Below are 18,677 nucleotides of genomic sequence, written 5' to 3'. Positions count from 1 at the left end.
GCGCATCGGGCCGCGCCCGCGCATCGGGCCGCGCCCGCGCATCGGGCCGCGCCCGCGCATCGGGCCGCGCCCGCGCATCGGGCCGTGCCCACACGGCCGCGCGGCCCGGCCCTGATTCCCTCTCCCCGCCCTCCCGCAGTAAGAAGCTTCCCAGGCCACAAGCTTGCGGCCTGGGAAGTTTTTTACTGGGTGGGGGCGGGGAGAGGGAGCTGCGGCCCGGCGCCATGGCCTTCGCGGCCCGGCACCAGGCCGCAGCCCGCAGGTTGGGGACCACTGGCCAATAGGACCAGATCAACATCTGCCTGGGAGTGTGGGTTGAATAAGTCCAAAAAATGATTGTGCAGCTGGGCCCCCAAGAATCCTGCTGATTCCAAATCTATCAGCTGCATTTTGCTGGAGGAGCAAACCTTTACCCAAAAAGCCTGTTGCAAATGTGTTTCAGCTAATAGCCAAATTTGTATCCACTTTTGGAGCCATAAAATAGCCAAATAACTCTAAACATTTGAGCTGGACATGATGCAGTGGATGAATGGAGACAGAAAAGTAAGAACACTTCACTGTCACTTCATATGCCTTCAAGTGGGCTCGTTTTTTCATTACAAGTTCATTGCCAGCACCACTCTATCTAAGTCCCCCGTTGTTCATCTGTATACTACAGAGCCAAGCTTCATGCTTACCTAATGAATACACTATATTCTGGCCCCTCTACATGACATCGCACACATCCCACGTCTGGGCAGCAAAAAAATGCTCGCTGCATCCTCCATTTTAAAGCACTTTTCTGGGAATCCCAAAAAGTGGATTCACCACCCTAAAAAGTGCTAGTTTACAGAGTGCAACCAGCAGGCAACCAGCAGAACGAAGGTATGGAGGCTCAAATGCATTAAAGTTGTCTGCAGCATCCCACCCTCACTCCCGCCACCCTCTCCCTTGTTCCTAGGGAGGAGGATTAGTTTTTAAAAATTGTTAACTTCCTGGAGCAATGAATAGGTGGACAAGCATGTAGGGATGCTAGAAATAAAATAATATTTCATTAAACAAAGCGCACCTCTCAAAAGCTTCCCCTCCCAAATCAGGAACGATATACCTTTAGTCATTTATCAAGGAACTCAGCCGCCTCAGCTTTAGCACCCATGAAAGTCAATGGTGCCATAGACTATATTGGGAATTTCAGTGTTCCTGCATTTCCTGGGACCTGGGGGTAGGGGGTTGAGGTACAGCCTCCAAACTTTCAGGGTAGTTCCGGGATGCTCTTCCCTGACTCCCCTCCAAATTTCAAAATGATTGGTCCATCTAGGGATTCCCAAAGAGGGTGCCCTCATCCGCCCTCTCCATTGGATATAATGGAGGAATGGGGTCACCCTCTTTGGGAGCACCTAGAAGTGGATGCCTTGGACTAATCATTCTGAAATTTGGAGCCCCACCTTGCTCCGGAACACCTACTCACAGTGTTTCATGTGACCGTCGCATCCAGGTTACATTACATTAACTTTTAATTTCCCTTATCCCTGGTCCAAAAGCTAGTTGGTCCAGAACATGGCTTCACAGGTCCAATCAAATACACATATAACCAGTTCTCCAACAGCTGCACTGGTTGCCAATTGAATTCTGGATCAGGCTTAAGGTACTGATTCTAACCTTTAAGGCTTGAAGCCTTAAATAAATAAAACTTGTATCCTTGATGACAAAGACTGCATTTTACCATCTATGATGAGCCTGTCAACTCCCCTCCCCACTTGTCTCAGGTAGATTTTGCTATAGCGATTCACAAAGATCACCTTGAGATTGGACCACTGCCATGTGGTCTACCTTTGAAGATGCTTCAGGAACTGCAATGGTCCAGAATACAGCAGCCAGTTTTCTAACAGGAATGTTCTGGTCAGTATATAAACCCTATCCTGTGGCAGCTGCATTGGCTCCAAATTAGTTTCTGATGCCAATCCAAAGTATTGATACTTGTCTCTTAATGGCCTTGGACCATCATACCCTTTGGACTGCCAGCAAGATCCTCCACATCTTCTCCCATCATCATCTTAGAATTTATTGAAGAACCTTGGTCTATGAAGGTCTTGTGCCAACAAGGGTAAGAGCCTTCTTGATAGCGGTCCCTGTCTTGTGGAACCAGCTGTCTGAAGAGGTATGTGCCTTATAAGATCTCCCTAGGTTCTGAGGGCTTCAGGCAGCCTTTGGGTGACTTTGATCCACCAGGCAATTGGTAAATGTTCCTGCTGTGCCTTCAGACCCTGTGTCCTACCCTGCTTGTTAGCTGATAGATTTTAACTGTAAGAGATTTTTTGCCATTTTACATTTTTAAAGTTTATTTACTGCATTTTTGTGTTGTTTTATGTAGTGCATTATATATATAGCTGCCTCAAGTCTTGTGCAAGGCTGAGGTAATGGGATTTAAATTTCATAAATAAATACATTTGTGATATTTAAGTGTGGCTATCTTTTGCTGAATTGTAGCCAGAGTTTATACTCTGGGTAGAATCCAGAATATAGACTTTTGTTGTATTGTTAATTCTTTGGTTAAAAATATCCAAGTCTGGGCACAATAAAACCAAAGATACTATGTACTTTAAACCAGTTCACGTATTTCAGTGGTAGAAAATTCAGCATTTTTGGATTTAAACTCTTGGACTTAAATAAATGAGACTTCAAACTGGGTGATCTGTTGCTCATTATTTAAATTACTAGCATACCTCTCATTGGGAGATTAGAATATGGTGCTGTATGAGTATCTCTGTACATTATGCTGTATTAGTACCTCTGTATATTAATTGTGTCACGATGAATCTTAATTTGTTAGTGCAAGCAACATTTTGCAATATAATCATAGGTAATTTTTATGAACAATAATTTAAGAGCATTGGGAGGGATACTTCTTTGAATCATCTTCTGGGTGTTCCACTGCTCCTCTCCTCCTCTGGAATATGACTGGGTTCTCCTGTGGTCTCTGCAGCTGGGAGGGGGTGGAGCCTGCATGCCTACTCCTGGCTTAAATTGCCTCCTGTCTCCCCTCTCCCCACAGTCTTCCTTGAGACTGCCTGTGAACACAGGTGGTGATGTCACTTCCAGTGACATGTCATTTCTGGGGTTTGTGGCAGCGAGTATGACCATACATGCCTTGAAGCCTGAAAAGGTTGAAAAAGGCTGCTTTAGGGACAGAATAATGCTGAAAATATTTCAGTGTTTTCAGAAAGCCCTGGTTGCCAATTGTATTAGATTTATAGAATATGTTGAAAACAGCCCCATACACAATCATTGTATTCAAAGCATCATTAATGCAAATGATTATTAGGACTTTGAGACTGCTAGTCACTGTAGCAACTGCAGAAACGTAGCAACTGCAGAAATGCAGGCTATTGGCCACAAATTACTATTCCTTCTGAAAGTTATAGGATTGGGAAAAGAGGATATAGTGTGCTATTTATCCATTCGTGATTGAAAAATCATGAGTGTTTTTTTAAAGAAATTATATTGTTAACCAGATTGCTATCCTGTCTGCCCCCATGAAATTATTATACACACTGTGCCCCACCTCTTTAATGTCTAATTTATAGCCAACGTATTCTTCTTAAAAATACATACTTGATATCCAAATGTTTGCATAAAGTAAAATAGCAATGAATATTTCCAAACTGCAGAAATTGTCTTGAAAATAAATCTTCATATAATATGATTAGACAATGGCAATTATTTAAGTAGCTAGTGTAGCATTCTTTTGTACTTGAAAGGCTGAACAATCCAGATTAACATATTTTCAAGAGATGCCAATCAATTGATGCTTTTCAGTTGATCAGCTACCTGACTTGCTTTTAAACACATTTTATCGAGGAATTACCCAACTAAAATACATTTTAGGTATGTCATCACAGATGATAATTTGAAAACACTTAATGATATAATACTTTTGCTTTATAAAAAGTACAATTCACCAAACATTCTCTCTTTCGTGTCAAGACTAGGAGGCCACACTGAAACACAGCATTCATATGTGGTGGGCTGCACTAAATTGAAATGGTAACTAAAATAAATTTCTAATTCCTGCGTGCATCGGTGTATTAATTGCCATCAAGTTGCTTCTGACTCATGGTGACCCTATGAATGAATGACCTCAAAAATGACTTATAATTAACAGCCGTGCTCAGTTATTACAAACTGAGGGCCATGGCTTCTTTAAGTATTCTCTAGAACCCCTTGCCTTCTCCTAAAGTGACCAAGGAATGATAGCCTCAGTTTAATCATTCTAGGTTCTAGGGAGAGTTCGGACTTGATTTGATCTGGAACCCACTTATTTGTCTTTTGGGTAGCCCATGATAGTCACAAAACCATCCTTCAACACATTTTAAATGAATCAACCTTCTTCCTGTAAGTTTTCTTCACATTCCAGTTTTCACACCCATACATAGTAATGGGGAATTATGATAGTATGAAAGATCTTGAGCTTGGTGGTCAGTGACACATTCTTACACTTAAAAGCATCTTTTCTAGCTGTCTGCCCTTCCCAGTCTCAACTTCTTCCTGACTTCTTGGTGGCAGTCTCCCTTTTGGTTGGTGATTGAGCCAAGAATAGAAAATATTTAAAATATCTATTCCTTCATTGTCAGCCCAAAAGTTTTATATGCACACTCTGAAATCATATTGGATTAAGTTGAATTTACTCCAAAGTAAGACATGGGCTACAATTCTGAACATACTTTGAAACAAATCCCTATTATTATTTCTATATAAATGTGGTTAGGGTTGGGGCTGTTAAACTGATTTCCAATATGACGTCTGTGGATGGTTTGCAAGTGTTATGAGCCCCAATGGCAATGGGCAGTGCTCATTTCTAAGCCATTTTAAAAATTACTAGCAACAAATAGACAAATCTGCAATTTTCTGCTATATGGAGTTCAAAACTGCAAATATTTGCAGGCTTATTAATTTATATACAATCTCCCTGAGTCCAGTCAGGGATTTCACATGTGGTTGGATGCATCTTTTGATATGTTTGAATATAGACAGCCCTATCTGGAGCTCAAATTTGATGTAGACAACCAGAGTGCGATGAGGCCAGAATGCATCTTTACATTACATAATTACTCTATCTTGCATGTATTTTGTGGACAATGGGGTGTTTTATCAGTTTGATCATATAACAGCATTTACGGATAATGAAAATGTATAACTCTGGTCATCTAAAAAAATGTCTACAGCATGTAATCAGAATTAATTTTAATTATTGACACCCCCCCCCACAGAGGCATTTGCTAGCAAAGGAGGGGGGTCTCTCCCCCTCACTTCAGAATCTTTAAATGCAAAACAGAAGGAGGCAGTATCTGTTCCTCCTTTTTTCAGAGTGGTGCCAACTGCCCTGTGTTGCGTCTTGCCTTCCCTTCATGTACCATAGCTGCTAGAGCTGCAGCAGAAGGTGGAGGGAGAATCCAGTCCGCGTTTTCCACGTGCGCTGGAGTAATCAGAGAGAAGTGGATAATAGTTGTTAGAGCTCTCTCTCCCTCCTTCTCTCTCTCTCATGCCATGCTGGGCCAGATAGGCTCAACCAGACGTGTATTTACCCATATCCGGGTTAGAGAGGAAAAGAAAAAAAGTTTCATTTAAACCTGAACAACAACAAAAAAACTTTCAACGTGAAATCACACAGCAGGAACTGGCAACGACCGTAAGGCATTCTTACAATTTCTAATCTCCATCAAGGACTTGGGGAGGGGAGTTTTGGGGTGTGTTTAAAAAAAACAAATCGCGTGCGTGCGTGTGGAATGATCAGCAGAGCTTTTTGTTTATTCAAGTTCATCTAGTGTTTCCGCAGCGTGGGGCTGTTTTTTTTTTTCGGTGGGAGGGTTGCCTTTTGCTCCCCTCTCACCTTCCTCCCCGTTTGTTTTGCCCCGTTTCTCGCCTGGGGGAGGTTAATTGATCCCCCCCACCCCTTCCCTGCAATGTTGCAATGATCATGGCCGCGCAAGTAGCAGCGGCTCCGGCGGGTGCGAGCAAGAACAAGGGCAAATCCCCGAGTTTGCCGGGCAACTTAAGCCAAGATCTGAACTCCGGGGGTCCCTTGCCTGGGACCACAGGAGCTGCCGGACCGGGGGTTGGAGATGGGACTAACAACAACAACAACAACAGCGGCTTGAATAATGTAGATCACCTCCTTCACCACCATAATGAACTGAACATGGCCAATAATGCAACTTCTGTCGCCGCCGCCGCCACCACCGGTAGTAACAACAACGCTAGCAGCGGCGGCTCTTCCACGGAATCGGGTCTGAAAGAAGCTGGAAGCTCTTCGGGTTTGTCGTCTTCCTCCTCTTCTGCAACCCCGGCTATGGAGACAGGGCTGCTCCCCAACCACAAGTTGAAAAGCGTTGGAGGCGATCACCCTGCCGCCGCACCTCCCCACCACCCTCATGCCCAGCACCAGCACCCAGCTCACCTCCATGCCCAGTTCCCCCATGCTCACCACCACCACCACCACCACCATGCACTTCAACAACAACAGCTAAATCAATTCCGGCAACAGCCGCCGCCTCAGCACCATCCGATGCAGAATAACAACAACGGCAGCAGCAGCAACGGCGGTGGCGGCGCTGCTCAGCCCAGCAGCGCAGACATGGAGCAGCAACATGGAGGAAAAGACGGTGGTTTGGGGGGACAGGCCGAGCCCCAGAGGCAGCCGCAGCCTCAGCCCCTGATGAATAAAGGCGGGGACGAGGAAGAGGCGACGCCGCCGCCACCTCCGGCTGACAAAATGGGCGAGCAGCACCTTAGTAGTCGTTACGACCACTCCAGCTTGGGACCTTTGGGCGGCCAGCAGCAGCAGCCTCCTCCTCCTCCTCCGCCGCCGCCGCCGCCACCACCACCTCAGGGAGCGGGCAGCGGCGGAGGCGGCGGCGGCAGCGGCAGCGGCGGCCCCTCAGCGGTGGGTGTCTCGGAGTTTAATAGCTATTACGGCAACGCTGGCAGCAGCAGCGGCGGAGGCGCCTCCTCAGTGAGCCGGGCCGGGCCTTGCTTTGATCAACATGGCGGACAACAAAGCCCCGGGATGGGGCTAATGCACCCCGCGGCGGCCCCCAACAGCATGGACCCCCTGCCCAACTCGCACGAAGGCTACGCCAACAGTCAGTACAACCACTATCCGAGCGCTTACGGCCGGCCTGGCAGCGGCAGCAGCGCGGGAGGAGGAGCGGGAGTCGTGGCGGCGGCGGCGGCGGCGGCGGCGGCGGCTGCTGCAGCGGCAGCAGCAGCAGCAGCGGGAGGAGGAGGCGGCGGCGGCGGCGGCGGCGGCTATGGGGGCTCGTCTTCTGCCTTCGGGGTTCTGAGCTCCCCCAGGCAGCAGCACCAGCAGCAGGGCATGATGCTGGGCCCCGGCGGAGGGGCCAGCCTGGGCAAGGCGTCTGGGGCTGCGGGCTTCCAAAGGTTCTCCGGGCAAAACCAGCACCCGTCTGGGGCCACCCCAACCTTGAACCAGCTGCTCACGTCCCCCAGCCCCATGATGAGGAGTTATGGCACCGGCTACCCTGATTATACCAACCCCAGTCCTGCCCCATCACAACAGCAGGCTCAGGGAGTAGCTGCAGCAGCCGCCCCAGGAAGCCAGCAGGCAGCAGCGGGCATGGGCATGGGCATGGGCAAGGACATGGGTTCCCAGTATGGAGCTGCAAACCCAGCCTGGGTAGCAGCAGCTGCACAACAAAGAAATCATCCAGCTATGAGCCCTGGACAGACCATCAGCAGGAGCCAGGTAACAATAAGAACCCCAAAAGGAAGCAGTGTGTTGTTTTGCTTATGTTTGTCTGTGTTCTCTGCAAGCCTGACTTACTTTCTCGTTTACTTTTCTCCTACTCCATCTCAACTCCTTACTGCCTGTCTAAGCAGGACTGGATAATGCACAGTGTCTGACTCTGATTAGGTAGAAGAGACATCATAGGGCTTTCCAGCTGAAAATAAGACCATTTAGTTACACAGTTGAACAATACACCAGTGCACCCCACCCAGTGTGCCTACCCTAGACTTATTAGAAATCTGAACACACAAGGCCCTGAGGAAAACCACTTTGGAGTAGGAAAGGGAGGAACCAGTGTCATAGCCAGCAGAGCCTGCAAAATACCACTATCTTTCCTTTCCTGACCTGATTTATTTCTCTTAGTAAGGAAATAGGCCTCTTAGCTTGTTGGCAAATTGGTTTGCTTGGTTAAAATTGTATACTGAAAACCAACAAAAACAGTACAAGTGTTTGTGCCATAGTCATAAAAGGTTTACACTGTAGTTGTTCCAAGGACTGTTTCTTTGGGCTTGTTTTTCCAGTCTTCTCGGCAAGTCTAAAACTAGTTATTAAAAGCATGTGAAAAAATTACCAATGGAAATCAGTGGATTTTTTCTTTCGTGAATGCACATGAAACCTCTTGCATGATCAGGCAAGAGTTCATTTCCCCCCCTAAATAAAAAGTCCTAAATATTGCAAGAGCTCAACAGTCAATGTTTCTGGCAACAATACATAGTTTCCAATTAGTTGTATCCAGTGTAATTGCCAGATCAGATGGTATTGGGTCATAATTGAGTCCAGTTTACATGAACTGCCTTTTTGCCACTTCAAAGCCATGGTAAATAACTCGGCATTCTTGATATTTCTTGCTCTGCCGTTTGAGCCTAAAAAGTGACTTGATCTCCTTTGCAAGGTTTGGAATTTGAATTGTGGAGGTAAACTGGCTGTAATAGTCTCCAGACAGCTGCCTCTGAGTTGACATCTAATCTGCCATCTGATTGGCTCCTCTCTCACCATTGGGCATTTAGCATTGCTGATGTAAATAGAATTGCTGAGCAGTACAGTCACAAAAATTCTTGCCACAAATAATAACTGAGCAGTTTTGCTCACAGATGCAAGGTTACACATTCTTAGAAGAAGCTGAAATAATTGGCAACCTTATTCAGATATCTGGTTAAGCGGGCTTCAGCAGAACAATGACCACTACATTAAAATGTCAATCTTTAAAAAAAATTAAGTGATCATTGTATCTTCTTTGGCTTCTAAATTTGTTTGTTGCTTTTTTCTTCTTAACCAATTTGGAAGTTTTTCTTTATTTTAATGGCTTGATTAAATGTTTTTCAAATTAAGCAATACATGTTTAAACCATTTTATCTCTTTAAAACATAATAATTGTAGCATAATCGTGAAAGTATATGCCAGATTTTTAAACTCTGTGGGATGGATTATATATTACTTCAGTACCAGATGTGTTTAGTACCATTAGCCTTATTTGTATATTTGTTACCTATTTTGCATATTTCCCCACATATTTAGGTGTATAGTATATAGTACCTTACATAAAGGAATATGTATTTAATGTGATGTGTTTGGAGGGCTCTTTGTTTTATATTATTATTTTTATAAATCCAGAAAGCCATATATATATTTGTTAAATCTGTTCTGAATTTGCATTTTAGAGATCAGAAACAGCAGGCATCATGCTTCGTTTAGTTATTATTTTTTATTATCAAATATATAAAATACAAGTTTATGCTTTGATTCATAGAGAAGTGAATTATGCTTAAAAGGGGGTAATGCATTTAAGTGTTTATTGGGGACCTTTTTCTTCTTTACGAAGATGATGTTATTATGAACTACTAAATCTTAAATGTCTTTCAGGAACAGGGTAATGAAAATAAATTCCCATCTGCACTCTTTGGAGACTCCAACAAGCTTGATTTTGAAATAAAAGATGTTTTAAAACGATTGTGTCTTTGAGTAGATAGTGCCTGCCGTAGTGAGCAATGGGCTAAGTGAACAAATAATTTGGACCGTGGATAGACGGGAAAAAATATTTTCTATTGTTGACAGACCACTGATCTAATGTTTTATTTTCTTTTGCTATTTTCTTTTCCCTTAAAGGGAAGTAAGAATTCAATATTAATCTTTTCCCGTCTTTAAATTTTTGAGATGAAAGTGGTAGTAGGAGCCATTAGGTAATGAAGATGTGTATGTACGATCTTCCATAATTAATTTAGAAATATTTGCTTTATTACCTTTTTTTTAAACAATGAATTGTTTAACATGTATAGCTTGAATAAGGAGAAAAGATAGTAAGCAGGATTATGCATATATGCTATATTGGTATGCTATTTTTTCATAGAATAAATTGTAACAAGTATTTAGTTTTTATTGGAATGAGAACAAATTCATTATGATCTTATCATGACCCTTAGAAGCAGTATTATTTTATTTAGTGGTTCTCATCCTAGGTGAGGTAGCAATTTTTTCTTGTGTTATGATATATAACATGTGATTTAGAAAATATATATATTATAAAGCATCTGTGATAACTTCATATAGTATTTGTAACAAACATCATTCATCAGTTTGTCTTTTTGTTCTTTTTTATTGCAACTTAGCATTTGAAGAACAGATCAATACACTTAAAATGCTGTTTCTTGAAAAACAACCAGAATAATATCGAAGCAGAAAACAATTTCTGTTTTCTCATATTTCCTTTCAAAAAACTATATTTAATATTGCAGTCATAAATTTTAGCTCCTGTGCCCCTGTTGGTAAAAGAACTGAACATTTAAAATGTGTAGGACAGAATATTTACCGTCACATCTTGGATTTGATACTTAGCAAAATATGTATGTGTTATAGCTGGTTATAAATGCATGTGTGTATGTGTGCATATTAATGTTTAGCTGTATATGTACAATGCACACAATATAATTGGTGACTAATTATAATCATTTTCGCCTTCCCTAAGATATAAAAGAGAAGAGAATGCAGTAGACTAACTGGTAGCTTGATGGCATTATTGTCTATTGGTACCTTCTTTTTAATATGGAGGAAGATTGATTCCACCATCAGCCAAATGTTTTATCTCATTTGCTTTATAAAGCAAATTTAAATGTAAATAAAATTTGGTTATTTTTTTATATTGTAAAGAGATTTCCTGTTTCATAAAAATGGAAGAAACATAAATGAGACCCAGACCAACTGAATCTTCTTCATCTTTGCGGCATGAATATGGTTGCAAACAAGGTCTGTGATAATGTAATTAGGTGGAAGACATCAGCCATTATTTTATTATTTACCACTTTTGTGATTGTATAGTGTGGCCATTAGGAGTCACGTGGTTAAGTTGTTAGTTTACATTCTGGTTCACATTCCAAGAGTATAATTCATGTTAGCATATATGAATAAATAAATAAAATATAAATAACATAAAATATTACATGTTTAACCTTTTCAGTGTTTTTAAATGGAATATGTAGCTCCGCTAAATATTGAAGCATTATTAGAAAAATCCCATTCAGCAATGATTTTTATAAATGCATGGTTCTTGCTATGATTGTTTGCCTAGTAATAGATTTTGCTTTTGCAACTGTTCTTGCCAGCTACATTCCATTTTGTCCAAGTATTGTCTTAAGTAAAAGAGTACAGGACCAATATCTGGGGACTTTCTGATAAATGCCATCCTGGTGCCTATAGATTCTCGGTATAGACAAAAAGAACTCCTTTTTTTGCTGTCTCTTTATTTAGAACGACGTATCTTCTAATATGTGTCTCATCTAGTCTAGTCTAGAAATGTATTCTAAAGGAGCAGTATAAATAATTAGTAGTATCTGTCCCTGGAATATTATGAACAGTGTGGAAACCAGTGTTCATTGCTGGTTCCTGTGATAGTAAGATGATGGAATTGGTATGTATGTAAAAGTGATGCATGCAACAATAGTGGAAAATAGATTCTTTTTATGTAGGATTTCTGTTCTTTACTAAGTTGGAGGAAAAGCTGCATATTGTGCTTGTTTCCCCTTGGAAAAAGTATAAAATTACAGACATATTTGGATTGATTAGTTTAATAGGTGCACCTATAACTGCTGCATTAAAAAATATGGGCCTTGATCCTTGGGTCCTTGTGGACAGAAGAGGATGTATACAAGTGCTCAAGAATCCTCCCCTTTCTAAACATGATCAAATCTGTTTTGGAGAATGGGATGTCTCACCTGTACCCTGCAAGCAGGTGACGATGACTTCCATCTGTTTAGAGTGTGTGCATGGTACAAGAATAGGAGGCATATACACCCACCCATGAACTGGATACAATTTTTGTTTCCCCTTGTATTACTTTGTGCATATACAGAATCAGATCCAGCAGAGTCATCTGTTCCCAAAAACCTGTTTAATAGATTGCTTATTGGAATTCCATAACATGGATCTCCCCAATCCCATAAGTCTGCTTCAACCCTTTGTGTGTGTTTAGGGCAAACCATGAATTCATTAAGGGGGAGAATCAGATTCCTGGGCACTGTCATCAAAAGTTAGATTCCTGGATTATCAAACAATTGGATTTTTTTTAGCTGTATTCATTGTGCTTGTTAAGTATATTGTCCAGTAGGAAGGTTATCCCTGAAATGTTCATCAGCAGCAAGGGATAAAGCAGAATTATATATATTTTGCTTCATGCAATTATACTCAACTTGTTAAAACATCAATATCAATACTATCTAATATTTCAATACCATTTAAAAATGAGCCACATTAGGAGGCACTAAAGATTCTCTGTGGATATGTAAAGCAGTGGTACCTCACTTGTTGTTCCTGCTCAAGGCTGGAGAATTTCAGATCCCAGGAGCATTTAGTTGTGGTAGGCCTAACCACTGGAATAAATTTCAGCATTGTGATCATTACAACATTTGATAAATCTGAATTTTCTACTTTTAAGGCTATTTACTTAGCACAAAAAAGCTTTTTTTAACAGGGTGGAGAAGGGATTGAAATTAATTCAGGTTTACTTTGCCAGTATCCCTTAGTGATTTTAAATTTTGATTCTAAAACTAAGATAGAAATAATTTGAGCTCCAAGAAGTAGGCGCATGTCCTGTGTTGTCCAGTGCTTTTTATCAGGAATGATGAAAATTTGGATTTCTTTCTGTCAAGAACATTCATATGAGACATTTATTCATGAAGCTGTAAAAGTTACCTGGATAATAAAAATACTGCTTGATTATTAAACTGATTTTTTCGGCTGGAACTGTATTTGTATTTATAGAATTTACTTCTGCTTCACTTGGGGGCCTCTTTAAACATTTCATCTTGATCCAATGCTCTTTTCCCCATATTATAATTTTGTCACAGGAGTGCTGTTGCTGTTTATTTCTGTGAGTGAAATAATGACATAGAATTTATGTAGTATTCCAGTGAATGGGAATGGAGTTTGCTCAAATCTATTTGCCAGCACATAAGAGCTCTGAATGGGCTTGTACCACTGTATGTTTAGATAATCACCTCAATATGACATAATTCTGCTTATGCTTCAGATTTAGGCATTTTATTTTTCTGAGATTACACCTTCATTGACACCATGTAGTGGTGTAGGGAACGCTTTACTGTAGGGAACAGCTTCATTTTAGAAGTTCTTTGATATCAGAACTTTGATTTGACCCCAAAACTATATATGAACAAATAAACAAGCAACTACAGTTGTCTATCCTGGTTCAGCTCTAACAACTGATATAAATGACATCTGGGCTTGAGCTTGTTTTCTTAGTCTGGGTGAAGATACTAGTATTTTGTTTACGTTTTAATGTGTGGCACCTTCTTTGGAAGGATAAAGTTGACTTACACAATCTTCACGTCATTGGGTTTGAATTCCATTTGCACAGTGGGATTATGTTGATACAGATTTGTCATTTTTAATTTATATGCAAACTGTCAAAATTGGTAAAATGAATAAAATTTTATTGTAAAAAATGCATGCTGTATAAAGCATTTAGTGTACCAGTAAAATAGAGTTAACAATAAAAACAGGTATTCGGCAGTATAAAGATATTTTCTTTGTATATTGTGACATGATAATTGGTGTTTTAACAGTTTATTATAATAAGGGGTAATGATTTCAGTCACATCAGCTACTGTAATTAATCAAAAAGGCGAAATTGTTTATAACTAATATGTTTCTGTAGCTGTGAAAAAATGGAGAAATAGAGAATAAATACTGTATATTTTCAAATGATAAAGTAAGTTTTAAAAACCTATACATTTATATATAGTCTATTTTCATTCTTTCAAGATGTCACTTTGTAGTATAGTTTTAGTTTTAGGAACCCAGTACATTTATACTCCAATCTTCCAACATTTAGATCTTTTATTTAAAAGCCTGTGTGAACTCTGCTGGTTTATATGGGTTAATCGTGTTCTGTTAAACAAACAAGTGAATCCACTCCATGTTAGCTTGTTGCTTTACACATTTCCCTCCTCTCTCCTTAATCGCTGTACTAGTTATTGAAAATGCTTAGTCAGTACATAATTTAAAGCCAGTATATGAAAGGATGAAGGCTGCGGCACATTTATTTAAGGACTATTAAAATGGGCTGTGTAGGAACTTGTAGTTCGTACTGTTATTCAAGTTGATTGCTTTCCTCTTTATAATGACTGAGACAGGGTTACTGCAAATGACACAGTAAGGATTGTAGACAGATACAAGAGTGCATATCGGTCCGTTTCTCAACCACCATTTTTCCTTATTTGAGTATTATGATATTTTCTTCTACAGTTAATAGATGCATCTTTTTGTGTCACCTCTACTCAGTCTGCTTTGTTTGACATCTGTGCTACTGTAGCAGCATGCTAAGATCAGGGATTTGTTTTTTAATCATCAGTGTTCTGATAATTAATTGATTGTACAGGGAAACTATTGAATAGCTACTTTTTGCACAGTTACATAAACCCTAGTCTCATTGATCTTAGTGACAAGTATCTTTCCAAAAGAATACACAGACGCACATAGTTGTTTCTTTTTAGCAGGTATTTTCTCTGTAAATATTTTGTTTACAGTTCAGAAAAATGAAAATGTTTGTCCCTATGAATATGCAGTGAAAATGTTATGTTACTGTATTACTAGTTTGATTTTCTTATTCGGTTTCCCAGCTCAGTGTTTGTGCTAATGCTGCCATCACTTGCCTGCTTAGACAAGTAAATCTCTATCCATTTTTTGCAAGTTAAGACATGATACACTCTTGCCTTTTCACCCAGGTTAAATGATTTCATAAGAATTATTTCAGCTGGAATCCATAAAACAATATATTTGCTAGTCAAAAACACAATTTAGTCTTCTCTAACAAAGGCAACCTTGAAGTATTGTGTAAAAGAGTAAAAAGACTAATTGTTGCAATAATGTTTCACAGACGTAGAGAGGTCTTTAATGCAAATCTGATTTTTGAGAGTAACAAGAATAAGTAGGATGAAACTCCACAAACAAGCAGAACATCAGCATATAAGCGTATAGTATGACTATTCAGATATTTCTTGATTGAAATTATCGGCATTTAAGATTGTTGGTGTTTGCAGTGAAAGGTCATGTTATCAGCTGTATGTATTTTATTTTATTTATATATATATGTTAATAATATATGAGTCAGTGGGATTGTTGAAACTTCTTGGGTTAAGTATATAAAGAAAACTGAGATGTTTAATGTCATAATCTATAAGCATACACAGGTTTTCCAAGGGAAAATAGCATTTGCAGTCTGTTTCCATTTCTCTGTGTCAGACAGGCTTTTGTGCTAAATTCCAAAATGGCTTTTACACTACTGTGTAATGGAATCTTTCAGAGAAATCTGGAAGCATGAATACCTATCTAGAGAACAACTGAAATCTCCTGAAAGAGGTGCCTTCCTTAAATAGAGTTTGGATAATGTTGTTGAGCCTTTATCCTTATCAGAGGAGGCTTCCAGTTGAATCTGTCTCACTGTACTGCAAATTGCGTCCATTCATGAACCAATAAAATAAGCTTGAACACAACCACTAGCCAATTATGATGGCCTACCAGAACTCAATAAATGTATTTTCACTAGTTGCCAGCTGCTGAAGAAACAAGGGATTATTAAACACCTGGGTAACCATGGTACATGGTTGGCTGACCATATCCAACTTGATAGATTCTAAATTGTGCATAACTCTTGCAGTACGCACTGTTATAACTGGGTCCTCATATAACTTCATTATGAGATTAATTTTATTCTGTGTTCATCTACTTTTCTGATTCTGACACTAGACTAATACTTTGGAGTTGAATAAACAGAATTGGTAAGTGCGTGCATGCAGAATACATTTAACTACTATGAATGGTTATTAATTATTTTGAAAGAGAAAAAGACTGACTGAAAGTAGGCAGCATTTTTAATCCAAAGTGCTGTAAACCAGTGGTCCCCATCTCCCGGTCCGGGGACCGGGACTGGTCCGTGGATCAGTTGGTACCGGGCCGCGGCTCTTCCTCGTCCTCCTCCCCAGCTGCTGCCTCGGGGGCTGCCCTGCCACTCTCACCTTTGGTGCTCTCCAGCGGCCGCCATGGCTGGGGCTCCCCCTCGACGTGGCACTGCACAGCTGCTGCTAGCAGTGCCCCCCAGCAGGCAGCAGGAATTCAAGGGCACTGGCAGGAAAGCCAATGGAGCAGGGGCTCAGGCGGCGGCGACGTCCCTCAGCAAAAGACTACCACCCTCCCTGGGCCTCAGTAAAATTGTCAAGCGTTGACCGGCCCCTGCTGTAAACCAATGATGAGCATGTGCTATTAGTGTCCTGCAGTTCTTAGATAATGGCAGTATGTTAGGATGGGGTGCTCATACAACATTGACATGGTCAGTTCCCAAGCATTAATTTGCTGTCTCGGTAAAAGCAAGAGTTCAGACTTGCTGAAAAGTGACCCATTATTCCATGTAAAAAAAGATGACCAGATTGTCAGGCTTTATTTATAACTGAGATGAGATGAGATGAAATGGTAAGACAGCATCTTGCAAAGAAGTAATTAATACCACTTTAATTTTGAAATGCAATATGGGAGATTTGTTGTGGTCAACATATAAGCAGTTTGTTAGCTTTATTTGCTATGTTTTGATCATGACGTGTGTGATCCATGTGTAAAAATTTCTGTTGGGAATGTTTTTGTGGTATTCTTTGTATATTGTTTTCCTTATAAGTCCTAAGTATTTACTTCTTTGGATGTGAAGGAAGCGCTTAAAAAGGAGTGCAGATGGGTGGCTAGGATCTGTGCTGGATAAATATTTTTTAAAACTCCTGTGCAGCACTAGACAATGCAAAAAAAAAATTAGGGTGGATGGAGCTAATTTTATTTCTGTAATAAATGAGGGTAAGCAATTGACTCCATTGGCTCAAAACAAGTTTCTGTCAGGGTGACATTTGCAATGATGTTCATAGTTATTCAGATCACTCAGTTTGCAGGAAGATTTTGTTTTTAAACTTGGGAACTTACTAGCCTCCATGAACGTAACTGTAGTGTTTCTGTTTTTCTCTGAGCTCAGTTACACCGCATGAGGGTGAAAAAAAATCTTGGAGTTGATTCAAAATGTGGTATGTATTAGAGTCTGCAAAAGTTTCTCACATGAAGCGAAGCGGTTTGCTTCCATGGCATCACGTGATCAAAATATTTTTACCCTTGGTGCTGCCAGAAGCTATCTATTGCTTTTCAACAATCTCAGTTGTTGGGCTCCATGCCAGGATGTTTAAGACAGCCCCTTACGTGAGCTGTTCCATTCTTAACCTCCTTGACTGAAGTGCCGTGACCTTCACATATGTAGATTAGCCATGTGCTCTGTGAATTGAAACTTGCTGCCTCAGGAAGAAAGGGTTTTTCTTTTTATTCCTGAGGGAATTTGACAGCCATTCATCCCTGACCTGGGCAGAGGTAATGCAAGGAAATTGGATTCAAATGGAATGCATATATAGATAACACACAGGCAGCATACATGGACAAGTAGCTCTCCTGCCTGGCAGAGGAAAGAATAATTCACTGACAAAGATAAGCTGCTGATGTGGATGCTGTAAAAAAGAAGAGTAAAGAGAGAAGTTTTGGAGGATATTTTATTCGGAGTAATAGTTTCTGGCTGTTTGTTGTTCAGTTGTGAGCTTACCAGGGGCTTTACAATAATATGAAGCTCAGGTTTTCTTCCTTTTGTATGGTTGCATTGACCCTCACAAAATTAAGCATATTCATGATTTTTTCAGCCTGCCCCCTCAACAAAAGCCTGCATTTCTTAAAGTTACACATTTTAAGGAAGAAGTCAGTTCTGAAGAAGCACTGTATGAATTCAAGAGATTTATTTACCAAAAAGGAAGTTAAATCATACAGTGTGATTGGGTGCAAATGAAATTCCCTGTTAATCAGCTGTAGCTGTTGCTAGAAAACAGATTTCTGGGTTTTTTTTTGGCTGACTGCAGCAAAACATTAGTTCAGCATGCAAATATCTAGACAATATTTTAGAGTAAACTTGCATTTTCTAATAACACCAATGCATTTTCACTTGCTAATAAAATTAAAAATAGGGTTTAGTTTTTATTCTATGAACAATGTTGCAGTTGTCTTATGGTCCAATCCTGTATATGCTTACTCAGAGGTAAGCCTAGTTGTGTTCAATGAGGATTGCTCCTGGATATGTGTGCATAGGATTATAACCTTATTCTGTAATCCTAAAGGGGGATCTGCCCTGACCTGGATAGTGCAGGCTAGCTTGATGTCATCAGCTCTCAGCAGGTCTCAGTTATCTGTGCCCAATACTTCACATTGTCAACCCTCTGCTTTTCACAGCTCTTGGCTAAAGATCGCCCCTTCAGAAACATTTGTGTCATACATCAAAATGGACATGGGCACATCAATAGAAGATGGAGCAGAGTTGTTCTCTCTTGCC

At 40.5% G+C, this 18,677-nt stretch overlaps 1 protein-coding gene across 7 annotated transcripts in view; it reads left to right on the top strand.

Annotated features, from left to right (window-relative positions):
* Positions 1–5,528: 5,528 nt before the first annotated feature.
* Positions 5,529–18,677, top strand: part of ARID1B (AT-rich interaction domain 1B) — a 488,774-nt gene continuing 475,625 nt past the window's right edge. For all 7 annotated transcript variants that reach the window (XR_013233491.1, XM_077348882.1, XM_077348907.1 and 4 more), the window contains exon 1: positions 5,529–7,741. Coding sequence is in view for 6 of the 7 variants with exons in the window: in XM_077348882.1 (XP_077204997.1) it covers positions 5,948–7,741 (1,794 nt within the window). In the remaining variant the exon portion in view is untranslated. The remainder of the gene's footprint in view (positions 7,742–18,677) is intronic.

This window comes from Paroedura picta, chromosome 1, assembly GCF_049243985.1.
Source record: "Paroedura picta isolate Pp20150507F chromosome 1, Ppicta_v3.0, whole genome shotgun sequence".
Classification (NCBI taxonomy): Eukaryota; Metazoa; Chordata; class Lepidosauria; order Squamata; family Gekkonidae; genus Paroedura; species Paroedura picta.
The sequence above is the reverse complement of the archived record's forward strand: the minus strand, read 5'-3'. Positions and strand labels throughout refer to the sequence as shown.